The 12,532-nt window shown below is 50.5% G+C and overlaps 1 protein-coding gene across 3 annotated transcripts in view; it reads left to right on the top strand.

Annotated features, from left to right (window-relative positions):
* RAD54L2 (RAD54 like 2) overlaps positions 1–12,532 on the top strand; it is a 67,246-nt gene that overhangs the window by 51,786 nt on the left and 2,928 nt on the right. For 2 of the 3 annotated variants that reach the window (XM_079317253.1, XM_079317254.1), the window contains 14 exons: positions 272–468; positions 978–1,320; positions 2,570–2,747; positions 3,224–3,475; positions 4,018–4,136; positions 4,446–4,561; positions 5,232–5,331; positions 5,658–5,863; positions 7,031–7,206; positions 7,928–8,124; positions 8,236–8,432; positions 8,896–8,985; positions 9,529–9,621; positions 9,813–11,938. In XM_079317253.1, coding sequence (XP_079173379.1) covers positions 272–468; positions 978–1,320; positions 2,570–2,747; positions 3,224–3,475; positions 4,018–4,136; positions 4,446–4,561; positions 5,232–5,331; positions 5,658–5,863; positions 7,031–7,206; positions 7,928–8,124; positions 8,236–8,432; positions 8,896–8,985; positions 9,529–9,621; positions 9,813–10,798 — 3,250 coding nt within the window. In that variant the 3' untranslated portion in view covers positions 10,799–11,938. Of the gene's footprint in view, positions 1–271; positions 469–977; positions 1,321–2,569; positions 2,748–3,223; positions 3,476–4,017; positions 4,137–4,445; positions 4,562–5,231; positions 5,332–5,657; positions 5,864–7,030; positions 7,207–7,927; positions 8,125–8,235; positions 8,433–8,895; positions 8,986–9,528; positions 9,622–9,812; positions 11,939–12,532 lie in introns of those variants that run through there. The other variant, XM_079317255.1, reaches the window with a different exon arrangement.

The raw sequence follows: 12,532 nt of genomic DNA, 5'->3' as shown, positions 1-12,532 counted from the left end.
TGATGTGCTTTTGTGCATGACAAACTTCTACACCTTAGTTCCTGTAAGGATTTGTCATTCTCAATCCTACTATCCGTGGCACATAAAAGACTTTCTTCCCCCCTCTGTATCTGTTTGTTTCCTAAAGAAATTTCATCGTAAACCTCCATCTGGTTTGATCTGAGAAAAGTGCTTTATTTTATTGAATGAGTATTTTTTCTCAGCAGACTCCAATCCAGTGATTCAGCCTGAAACTGGAGTAAAGCTTACAGTTTATTTGTTTATTTTGCAGGACAACAGCTGCTCGTGCAAAGGTGGTGAATGACTGGGTGACAGAAGGTGGTGTGCTGCTGATGGGATATGAGATGTACCGTCTGCTCTCACTGAAGAAGTCCTTTGCCACTGGCAGGAAGAAGAGAACAAAGAAACAAACTGGCCCTGTCATTATTGACTTGGATGAGGAAGACCGGCAGCAGGAGCTTCTGAAAGGTGGGAAGTCAGCCCTCAAGAGGGAGAGTGTGACCCTGCTGTCCAGCTGGCTGGCAGCTGTGGCAGCACAGGGAAGCAACTTATCATTTCCTTTTAGTTTTACTGGCAGGATAGAACTTCATGGTGTGGGATTGTGTCTTTGGAAGCAGAAGGCTGTTGAGCTTTGTCTGAGTCTAATTTCTTGTAAGAGCTGCAAGTACGTGTACAAGAATTTAGTACACTGAGCTCTGGGATTTGTCAGTGTGAGATTTATCACTCTGATTTGATGAAAGACACCCAACTTGATGCAGTGCAGATCATTGAACAGAAATCAAGGGACAGTCTTGTTTGCTCACTACCACATCTTTCTAAATCAGAACTAGTGTCTGTTATCTCCTGCATCAGCCTTGCTCTCTGCACTGCTTTGTTGTCTTTCAGAAATACCTCTCTTTTGTGAAGCCGGTGACCTTATAAAACCAGAACTTTGTTTTGTTCATCTCTAACTAACACTTAATGTCCCCCGTCCTCAGGGATCGAGAAGGCTCTGTCTCGGCCCGGCCCAGATGTGGTAATTTGTGACGAAGGACACCGGATCAAGAACTGCCACGCCAGCACTTCCCAGGCCCTGAAGAACATCCGCTCGCGCCGGCGGGTGGTGCTGACCGGGTACCCGCTGCAGAACAACCTCATCGAGTACTGGTGCATGGTGGACTTTGTGCGGCCTGACTTCCTGGGCTCGCGGCAGGAGTTCAGCAACATGTTCGAGCGGCCCATCCTGAACGGGCAGTGCATCGACAGCACGCCCCAGGACGTGCGGCTGATGCGCTACCGCAGCCACGTCCTGCACAGCCTGCTCGAGGGCTTCGTGCAGCGGTGAGTGCAGGGGTCTCAGGGCTGGGCTCCGTGCACACAGCTCCTGCAGCACAAGGTACCTGGCTGGTTTGCTGGGTTTATGCAGTTCAGCCGAATCTTGCTGCCTTACAGAATCGTGGAATCATTTAGGTTGGAAAAAGCCTGTAAGATCATCAAGTCCAGTCATTATCCCAGCACAGCCATCACTAAAACTTGTCCGCAGGAGCCACACTTACAAGTCTTTTAAATCTCTCCAGGATTGGTGACTCCACCACTTCCCTGAACAGCCTGTTCCAATTTCATGTTTCCATGAAGAAATTTGTTCTAATATCCAATCTATACCTCCCCAGCACAATATGAGTCCATTTTCTCTTGTTCTGTCACTGTTACCTGGGAGAAGAGACTGCTCCCTACCTGGATATAACCTACTTTTAGTAGGTAGTTGTGGAGAGAGAGAGAGGTCCCCCCAAAGCCTTCTTTTCTCCAACCTGAGCCCCCTCAGCTGTTCCTCATCAGAGTTGTGCTCCGGACCCTTTCCAGCTCAGTTGCCTAAATCTGGACACACTCCAGCACCTCACTGTCTTGTAGTGAGGGGCCCAAAACTGAGCCCAGAATTCAAGGTGGGGCCTCACCAATGCCGAGGAGAGGGGGAGTTCACTGCCTTGGCCCTGCTGGCCACACTGTAAAGTTGGTTTGATTTGTTACCACAGACACTGATAATAGAGATCTACACCTGTAACTGACCTAGAGTCACCTCAGGTTTCTTTTGATGGCTTAGTAGCCAATTTGGATGTGTGCTTTGTGACATCCTTATCCAAGAATCTGGAAGTGTTTTGTGAAAGTGTTAAGAAAAGTGACAGTGACTCCACCACTCTGGAAACAAATCATCATTTTTTTCTTAGATGAGGATTCTAAGATGCTGGTCTGGAGTGCCTTAATCATTGGCAGAGCTGAAAATAGACTTTACGTCTTATTTCTGTTTTTCAGCTGCCATGGAAAACAGGACTTTCATCACCCTCTTAACTCTGTGACCTGTGCTAGAAGATTGTAATGTTTGAGATCTTTGTAGTTGTGTTTACAATTGGTATTTGGCTGCAGGGAGAGTATCTCAGAAGTGTCATGCATTAGAGAAACGTGCAATTTAGAGGTCCTTCTCCCTGCAGCTGGGTGGGCAAGAAGTCAAAATCTTACCTTACAGACAGCCACACGGAGCTCACATTGGGAAATTCTCTTCCCTGTATTTGTATCACTCCTTTTATTTCCTCCACAGGCGAGGCCACAACGTGCTGAAGGTGCAGCTCCCCTCTAAGGAAGAACATGTCATTCTGGTACGCCTGTCCAAGATCCAGCGGGCCCTTTACACGGAGTTCATGAACCGGTTCCGTGATGCAGGCAACAGTGGCTGGCTGGGGCTGAACCCACTCAAAGCTTTCTGTGTCTGTTGTAAGGTAGGTTTTGGCAGAAGATGCAAAGAAAGATTCTAATATGTTGGAGAAAGGGGAATATAAGTCCAAAGAGGAGGTGAAAGTGTTGTTGGCCAGGGACATCATCTCTCCCCAGAGTGCTGCAGTGGTTCAACAGCATTATTGTCTTTGCTTCCATAACTGGGGTGCAGGGATGTTAAATATCTCTTTCAAACTGTGCAAGAAACCTACTGGCATCAGCTGAAACAATCTGGGCTGATATCTTAAACTCCATAACTTTACCTACTTATGCAAACAGGCAGCTTCCTCTGCCTTTGTGCTGTGTGGGGTGCACAGTGACCTCCTGGTTTGTTCTCAAGGAAAGAATTGGACATGTTTAAAGATACAAGAGTCCAGAAGAAGTTCTCTCCTTTGAATAGCTGTGGGGGCTGTCAGGTCACAGTCATTGGCAAGCAGCAGACCAGTGCAGGTCTAACTACTTCCTTTCTTTATCCCTTCAGATCTGGAACCATCCAGATGTGTTGTATGAAGCTCTGCAAAAGGAGAATCTGGCAAACGAGCAGGATTTGGATGTGGATGACCTTGGCACAGCAAACACTAATTCCCGCTGCCAGCCTCAGGGAATTAAAGTTAAAACAGAGGGTAATGCTTTGGCATCACCAGTTGGAGAAGCTACTAATAGCAAGTTCCTCCAGAGTGTTGGCTTCAACCCTTTTCAGGAGAGAGCAAATCAGGTCGTAACTTATGAGTGGGTGAGTGTCACTGCTGGGAAGCTCTTCATTTGGAGAGTCTGAAAGGCTGGACAGTTTTCTGAAGCAGAGCAAAGAGGAGACTGTTCTGTTTCAGTTGTAGTTTCTCCTAAATTCTCTTTACCACAGAGCATCTTGATAAGCAGATCAGCAAGGTGCTAGGAGGGGTTTGTGAGGTAGAAGTGCAGGCACACTCTTAGGTCATTGTTCTCTGACCAAAAAGGCTGTGGCTTCGTTATTCTAAATAAATGTGCTAGAGTGATGTTTGATCTAAATGAGATGGTGGTAAATCCAAAGGAGGAAGGAAAGCTCTTGAGGTGAAAGAGTCATGAGAGGTTAAGAATACCCTCATTGATGGAAGTTTGTCATTTGGAGCTTCTGGAATGGGAGGTGGCAGCAGTAGTTGGGAGTAACATTGTCATCTCAAACAACTGGGTGTAAATAACCTCATTGCCATGATTTGTTTCTCTCACCTTGAGACAGGATTGTTGAACTAAACAGGGAATGAGCAACTCCACCTGTAATAGTCTCCTGTTTCTTGGTAGGCCAAAGACATCTTGTGTGATTACCAGACGGGAGTCCTGGAGAACTCACCCAAGATGGTCTTACTTTTCCACCTAATTGAGGAAAGTGTGAAGCTAGGAGACAAGATCTTGGTCTTCAGGTAAGCAGAGTATCACAAACTGATCCTGTAGTCATTGAATACTGGAGTAATTGGATCCCCCCTGGTACTGGGAGGTTTTTATAGAGAATGAATGGTACGGCAGTTCCTCTTTTCTCCTTTTTTGTATTAATGTGGATTTTCATCCATGGATTTTATACTTCTGCCACTGACACATTCACTGAGGAGGGTTGTGCTGCACAAACAGGGTTTGACAACAACCATCAGCACTGTCATGGTTGGGGAAGGGTTCTGATACTCCACTTCTGCTGCTGGGGGGCTTTTTCCTCAACAGAGATCTTGGTTTTGCAGCCAGAGCTTGTCCACCTTATCTGTCATTGAAGAGTTTTTGGCAAAGAGACCAATGCCGAGTCCTCCAGGCTCAGATGGAGGAGTTCATAACTGGGTCCGAAACATCAACTACTACAGTGAGTGCATCCAGTCCTCCTCTCTTTTGTTGTGACACTGATCGTGTGAAGGACTAATTCCTGAATTCCTCTCCCTTCTTCCCCAGCTTTAAATCTTTCTCTGGTATGGGTTGTTGCTTTCTGTGGCTATTTTGCAGGCCAGGACTGAGAAGAGTGATGGATATGGTGTTCCTGACTTTTGCAGAGCTGCCAGAAGCAGGCTGCTGCCCAGGAACAGAGACATGACATCCCCTGCACTCCTTTACACCAGCACTCTCTGTGCTTAGATCTAGTTTCTGAGGGTTTGCCAAAGGCTTTACAATTTTGCTTTCTCTTGATTCCTGGAGCTTCCTGCATACATGAGGCCTTTGTTCCTGTTATTCCTGCTTGCTATCCACCTTGCCTAAAGCAGAGCCTTAAAGGGCTAGATGTGTGGTAGTGCTCCCAGGCCTGGCCTTGAGTAATGTTTACTTGATCTTTCAGTTGATCAAGTTCCAGTCTGGCTGGCTGCATTGCACCTGCCTTTTTGGGCGTATTGCAGGTACAATGTGGTCCAGTTGAGGTCCTGGAGTGCATGACTTGAATTGGTTTGGAACCAATTTCAAAGCTCAGTGTTCGTAAAGTAGGTTTGTTCTGATAGAAATCCCCCAAACATACAGAGTTTTACATCTATCTTGAATTCCCTTCTCAGGGCTGGATGGCAGCACCTCTGCCTCAGAAAGGGAACGGCTGATTAACCAGTTCAATGATCCCAGCAACACCTCTGTTTGGCTCTTCCTTTTGTCCACACGGTAAGTTGGCCAGAGCAGAAGGGCACGGGGAAGACTCATACTGATGTTCTGGATGCATGGGGGTTTTCAGTTCTTAACTTCCTTTGTAATATGCTCTCCCTGGTATGATAATGCCATCTGCTTCTGAATTCCTTAGGGATATAGGATTTCAGCCTTAGGCCTCTGCAACAGCTTAACAGTCTTGGAAACCAAACTTGGGATTAAAGTTTGACTGGAGGAATCTTTCCATATACCCTTTATGGACTCTTGGCTGTGATGGCTGTCCCTGCCTAGAAGTTTTGATAATTGACCACAGCAGCAGTTTGAAATTTGCCTTAATTTTCCAGTGCTGGGTGTTTGGGTGTCAACCTCATTGGAGCAAACAGAGTGGTGGTGTTTGATGCTTCCTGGAACCCGTGCCACGACGCCCAGGCCGTGTGTCGCGTGTACCGCTATGGGCAGAAGAAGCCGTGCCACATCTACAGACTGGTTTCTGATTACACCCTGGAGAAGAAGATCTATGACCGTCAGATCTCCAAGCAGGGCATGTCAGGTAAGCATGGAGAGCACAGTGTTCCACTCTCAGCTTTCTCCTCTTAGATCCTGGAAGTCTTGTTTCTGTGGGTTTTGTAACTTCTTTTTTTAAGGTTGAAAAACAGGCAAAGAGGTGACAGGCACTATCCTGACATGGGATCCTGTAAGAAATTCATGGTGGTAGAACCAGCATCCTGCAGCAAGGTTGTGGTGTCAGTCCTCTGCTGTGCCATTTACTTCCCTTGCTCCTTTTCTGGCTACTGCAACAGACCAGATACTTAAGGGGTTGATCATCCTGTTTTCCCCTCTGCCTGGATATTGCTTATCTTAAACTGGGTGTTACTACTTAACTCTGTAAAAAAAAAAGAGGGAAATTAGCTAAATTAAAACATATATTGATACTTTTGACTGACAATGCTTGCTTAGGTGCCAAGAATAATTAATTCATTGTGGTTCTGACATGCCGTTGTACCAAAAGTATCTTTTGTGCTGGCTTGTGCCAGCTGTCACGCTGCTCTCATAGAATGTGCAGCTGAGGGTTGTGGTGACCCAAAGAGAGCTCTGTGTCCTTTGCTCAAAACTCCTGAGGCAGCAGCCCAACGTGATCAGCTCAGTTTGCTGTTGTGCACTTGAGGTGGAGTCCTATGTCAGCTGGCCTGGCTCCCAGGAGAGTCCTGGATAGAGGTGTTTTCTCCATGTGCTCCCATTTGACCTCTGTGCAGGAGGGAATGTTCAAGGAAAACATTCAGGCTCTCATGAGTGAGGGAATGTGACTGCTTTTCTGAGCTTTCCACTTTAGTATGTAGTTATTATTTTGAGCCCTTTTTGGTGAGATTTGTGGGAGAACACATACTGTTCTGTCCCAGAACGTGTATGTTTACAGCCTTGTTACATGAGGTGGGACATTATCCATAATTAGTTTTGTGTTCCTGTTTGTCAGGATCTTGGTGACCTACACAGCTTTGCTGTGCAGTCTGGAGCACAGGCACTTGTCAGCCTGACTTAGTCAAACAGGCTCAGCTCTGAACATGATGATTTTTCTCCTTGCCTTGACATTTACAGATTATTTCTGAGGATTGTGTAGATTACAAGGAGGGAGCTGTTTTAGGACAGAAGTGTAGGAAGGACAACAGGCAAGCAGTGCTGATCTCTTCCCTTTGCTTACTCCACTCCCTCTCTTTTCCAGATCGGGTGGTGGATGATCTGAACCCAGTGCTGAACTTCACTCGACGGGAGGTGGAGAACCTGCTGCATTTTGTGGAAGAAGAATCTGACCCTGCTCAGCTCTCCCTCAGTCCAAGCAAGATGAAGGAGTCTGTTCTACAATTAGCCTGTCTCAAGTATCCTCACCTCATCACCAAGGTAAGACCAGTCTGCTTCTTTGCTGGCACTGCACTGCACAGGCAGGAGTTGCCTGGAGGAGTCCCGCAGTGTGACGGGCCATGGTGGCAAGAAGGATGCACCTAGGTTCTGTTGGGAATAGGCAGAAAATTCTCTAGAGAGGAGCCAAAGATCCCTGCCCTTCCCTGTGATATCTTCCACTCATTTAGAAACACCTCTGTCCTGTACAGGCAAGTTGTCAGGCACCCCTTTCTTTAACTTGGCACTGGGCAAGAAGGTGGCAGTGGAATGTCCCAGCTTGCTGTCAGCTCTTTTTCTGGGGTGACTTTAAACCAAAGCTGGGGCAGGCAGCACTGGGCTGTGCTGTCAGGAATGATGCTGACAGGGGTGATGCTGCAGAGTGGGCCTGTGCCAGGTGCTATGGGGCTGTGGGGGCTGTATGACATTGTGGCAAGCTCTGTGCTTGTGCTCTTGGCCTGGCCACAGCTGCTGGATTTTGCTGTATGCTTCCTGGTAAGTGATGGCCTTGACTGCTAGGTGATGGCATTAGCTGACTGTCACCCTTCAAGATGAGCCTTGGTGACATCCACAACAGTGCCCCCCACACGTGCTTTGCCATGGCCAGCTCTGGCAGCCTGGGAAGGAGACAGGCAGCCACAGGGAGTGGCTGCTGCCATTCGGGGTGTGCTGGTTCCCTCTTGCGGTGTGTGGGTGCCAGAACCGCGCTGCTGTGGGGTTGCAGGAGCCTTTTCAGCACGAGTCACTGCTGATCGACCGGAAGGAGCACAAGCTGACCAAGGCAGAGAAGAAAGCAGCCAAGAAGAGCTATGAGGAGGAGAAGCGAGCGTCCGTCCCCTACACCCGGCCGTCCTACGCACAGTATTACCCAGCCAGTGACCAGAGTCTGACGAGCATCCCTGCCTTTAGCCAGAGGAACTGGTGAGCACCTGCCCTTCCCTTCTGCCCATGCTGTAGACATGAAATGAGGGGGCAGAGGATGCTTGTCACTGTGGGATGGGTGCTGCACTCTCCTCCCTCCTCTCTCATTAGGCGACCTGCCCTCAAGGGTGAGGACAAACCAGTGGCAAGTGTCCGCCCAGTTCAGTCCACTCCCATTCCAATGATGCCCCGGCATGTCCCCATGGGCGGTGCAGGATCAGCCTCAAGTTCCAACCCTGCTGTCAACTTTCCCATCAACTACCTACAGCGAGCTGGTGTCTTTGTGCAGAAGATTGTTACCACCACGGGTAAGTTGCTGCTGCTCAAAGTGGGTTGGGTTGTGATGCTCATGGTGGACTGAGGATCACGATGAGTTGTTGATCTCCACATGAGCTGTGGGCAGATGAGCATCAGAGGCAAAGATACTGTCTCTCATTTGAGTATTTCCACTGTGCCTGGAGGACTTTCCCTGCAGGTATACAAGAGCCATGGACCTGGATTGTTGGGAGTGAACTTTCCTTGATAGGACCTGCAATACTGTCACTAGTGGTTCTGGAGATGCTGTGCCAGGACAGCATGGCTTCTGCTTTCTTGGAGCCTCTGCTGCCTTCTTGTGCTGTGTAGAAATAAACCCAGGGCTTGCTTATAGCACAGCACACAGAAGAGTCAACTGCACTGCAAAAAAAGGGGTTGGTGGCGCACCTGCCCTCTCCTGACTGTGGCTGGCATATAGATTAATGGGCACTATTCTGTTTCTTTCCCCACTGCCAGATATTGTGATTCCGGGTACAAACACATCCACTGATGTACAAGCAAGAATCAGTGCTGGCGAGAGCATCCACATCATCAGAGGGACAAAAGGTAATTCTGTCCTGCTGAGACTTGTGGATAAGGTCCTAGCCATTGCTAATTAGGAGAGAAAATGATGTAAAGTCATTAATCAATCCCTTGAGAAAAAAAAAAACAAGTTAGGAAGGAGGTCTAGAGTTTGCAGTGACTGTTGCAGCCCATGCTCTGGGTGTGCTGATGCTGCATGGCTGTTGCAGCTGTGGCTGCTCTTGTCCCTGAGAGGAGCTGTTGAACTTCGTGGCTCAGTTCTTCCTTCTCACAACACTCACTGCCAGTCCTGAGTCAGCCAAACACTCCCTGGTAATCCCAGAGCAAACTGTTTCAAGTGTGAAGTTCCACATTTCCCACTGGCACACTGGGAGGGGATGATCTCCAGTCCAGGAAAGCTGAAAGGGTGAAAGTGAAGCATGAGGAGGGGGGTTGGAGCCCTCCACTGGGCCTGTGCAGCACTGCTGTCCTATTCTTGTCCAAGGAACCTTGCAGGCTTTTAGATCCAGGTTCTGAGCCGAGACTAGAGTTGTAATGAAATTAAATGAAGTTGTCCCTCTGTTCCAGGGACGTACATCCGGACCAGCGACGGTCGGATTTTTGCCATACGGACCACTGGGAAGCCAAAGGGCAATGAAGACCGTCGGACAGCTGCCTCAGGTAGGGGCCTGTGGGTGCTGTCTGGGGCTTGCACATGTGTTTTCCTGCTGGAGTGTCGGGGACACTGTTCCCTGGTGTATTCCATCACATCTGTGTTTAGAGCTGACCCTGCCATATCCCCGAGATACTCCTATCTTCCTTTCCCCTTTTGCCTCTTGGCCTTCTCACCTGTCCCATCTGCTTGTGTGCAGGCTCCCAGAGCTCTTCCCTGGAGTCCACGAGCAATGGCAGACACAGTGCCTCATCCCCGCAGCTGCCCAGCGCCGAGGAGCTGACTCGGCCCATCTCCCCCGACAGCCCCGAGATCATCAGCGAGCTGCAGCAGTACGCGGAGGCGGCGGCGGCGCGCGAGTCGCGCCACGGCTCTCCCAGCACGGCCGCGGCGCAGCCGCACGGCGCCCGCACCGACCCCGCGCCCGGCGCCGCCCGGGGCGCCGAGCAGCGCCTGGGGGCTCCCTGCACGGCTCCCTCCGCCTCCTCGGCCCTGCCAGCCACCAGCCAGCACGGCGACGCCCACCCGGTGTTGGACTTACGGGGCAACAAGCGCAAGTCAACGTCGCCGTCGGCCGCAGAGGAGCAATCGCGGAGGCAGCAGAAGAAGCGCCAGTTGCCGTCGTCCGTGCAGCCGTACGAACACGGGTACCCCGTCTCTGGTGGGTTCACCATGCCTCCTGTCTCTTTAAACCACAACCTAACCCATCCATTTGCCTCCCAGCCAGGAAACTCCTTGTACATGGGCACTGGCTCCTCTTATTACCAGCTGCCCAATTTACTCCCAGACCCTCATCTGGTGTTCCCTGTGACTACTGACCCTCTGCTGACAGCCGGCACCGCCAGCTCTTCTGCTGCTACCTCAGCCACCGCCAGCGTCCCCTCATTCATGCTAAACCCTTCTCTGGCAGGGGTGCTGCCCAATTACTCGCTTCCCTTCACGCAGTCACTCCTGCCCGAGCCCAGGATGTTCGCTCCTTTCCCAGCCCCCATCCTGCCTAGCAGCCTTCCCAGGAGCATGGCATCTGCCTACCCTGGCTACGTGTCCCCTCACTCGGGCTACCCGGCTGGGGGTCTCCTTCGGTCCCAGGTGCCTCAGTTTGAATCCCAGGAGGTCCCAGAGGTGGGATGCAGCTCTAATGACGAGGACAAAGACGACGATGTCATAGAGATCACAGGGAAATAAAAAGGCCCAGCTCCTGCTTGGTCTCAGCTCTGCCAGGAGGCAAAAGTTGCAGGACCTTTTTGGGAGTCAGGATTTTCCCTCTGGGCCACGGCAGTGGGTGGAGAAGGATGCGAAGGGTGTGGCGTGGGGGTGGTTTTGTTCTTTTCGTTTTGTTTTGTTGTTCTTTAGCTGTCAAGGATAAGAATTGTATTAGGGGCTGGGAGATGGGAGAGGAATAGAGTGGACCTTTGAGAGGCGAGGGAGCAAGAGCCGGGGAGGAGGGAAGCAGCAATGCAAACTGTAGGAGTGCCTCCCCCCACGCTCCGTCTGTCTGTCTGTCTCTGTTCTCTGTCTTGTCTGGCTGTGGAGGCTTGGTGTTGTGAGTCACTGCCCTTCTCAGGCCTGGAGGCACGGGCTTGTCTGCCGGCAGGGCCGAGCTCCCTCTCACATGAACTGCCTTATCTGTGAACTTCTCTCACTGCGAGAGGGGTGGGCCAGGGGTGACTCCACCACAGGTTGGGGACAAAGTGTTTTTGATGGGGAGGGAGTTGGGAGGCATCTACATTGTGTATGTTGGGGCAGGGAGGGAGGGGATTGATGTCAAATAAAAGAAGAAAGGAAAAAAAAAAAGGATAAAAAAAAATACCCCACAATTTGTCACCCTCTTCCAATTCACATGAGACTAGTGTGAGGGCTCCAGGCAGGTTCCTGTGCCAGGGCTCTGGTGGGGGCTTCCCTCAGGCCCTTCTGGAGGGTCCCGTCCAAGGTAGGTTGGCCCTGTGGGTCCAATGCACCTCAGTGTTCCAGGCCAGTGGAGCAATCCCACATGTCTTGGTGGCCATCAGAGGGGAATCCTGCTGACTTCCCCATATCCTCCCAGGCTGTGTGAAGGCCACGTCTCATCCTGCTGTGGCCCACCAGATCCAGGGGTGGGTGGGCTCGCTGCTGCTTCTGAACAGCACCAGGCAGTGGAGAAGGCTGGGAGGGGACACTGAACCAGTGCCAGTTGTTATTGAATCTGTGACTGGAGAGACTTCCCCCGGCACAGAATCTCTGTGTTAATTTATTTCATGAAGGCATAATATTTATTGTCTGGGGAGTCTTTCTTTCTACTTTTAAATTAATTTCCATATTAAAAAAATAAAAAGATGGCCTCCATCATGCAGTGGTCACTTGTTGGGTTGTCTGTGTGGGGAGGAGCAGGTGGTTGACCAAAGTCTAGCCTAGGAGCAGGGCCAACTGTGGAGATGGCCTGTGGCTGACCCAGGTGGCACTGGATGGATGTGTTCCATCCGGACATTCTGCCAGAGCAGGAGCTGCTCTGGATGCTGAGCAGCTGGAGGGAGGATGGAATCCTCTTGTCGTGGGAAGGAGCACATGTGGAAGCCTCCTGTGCTCATTCCCAGTGAGAATGAGGAGAGCTGTGAGATGTGGAGCTGGGAAAGCAGAGCTCTTGCTGGGGAAGTGCCTTTCCCCGTGCAGGGAGTGGCCCCCCTGCTCAGCCCCAGGAGTGCAGAGCCTGGTCCTGGCCCTACCAGCAAGCACCCCAGCTGCTCCTCAGGGCCAGGGCTCCCAGGGAGAGGCTGGGATATCCAGGTGCATCTGGACTTGGAGCATGTGACTGTGTGTGTGAATACACTAGGATGGACATTTGAAATCCAGGAACGTCCGTGTCACATCTGGGTGTGAGCTGTGCTCGCCTGCCTTGATGTCCCTGGAGCTGGTGGTAACCTGTAGGGGACCCCTAGGCCATGG

Source organism: Erithacus rubecula (genome assembly GCF_903797595.1).
Source record: "Erithacus rubecula genome assembly, chromosome: 13".
NCBI classification, from domain to species: domain Eukaryota; kingdom Metazoa; phylum Chordata; class Aves; order Passeriformes; family Muscicapidae; genus Erithacus; species Erithacus rubecula.
This window is presented reverse-complemented; position numbering and strand designations above follow the sequence as displayed.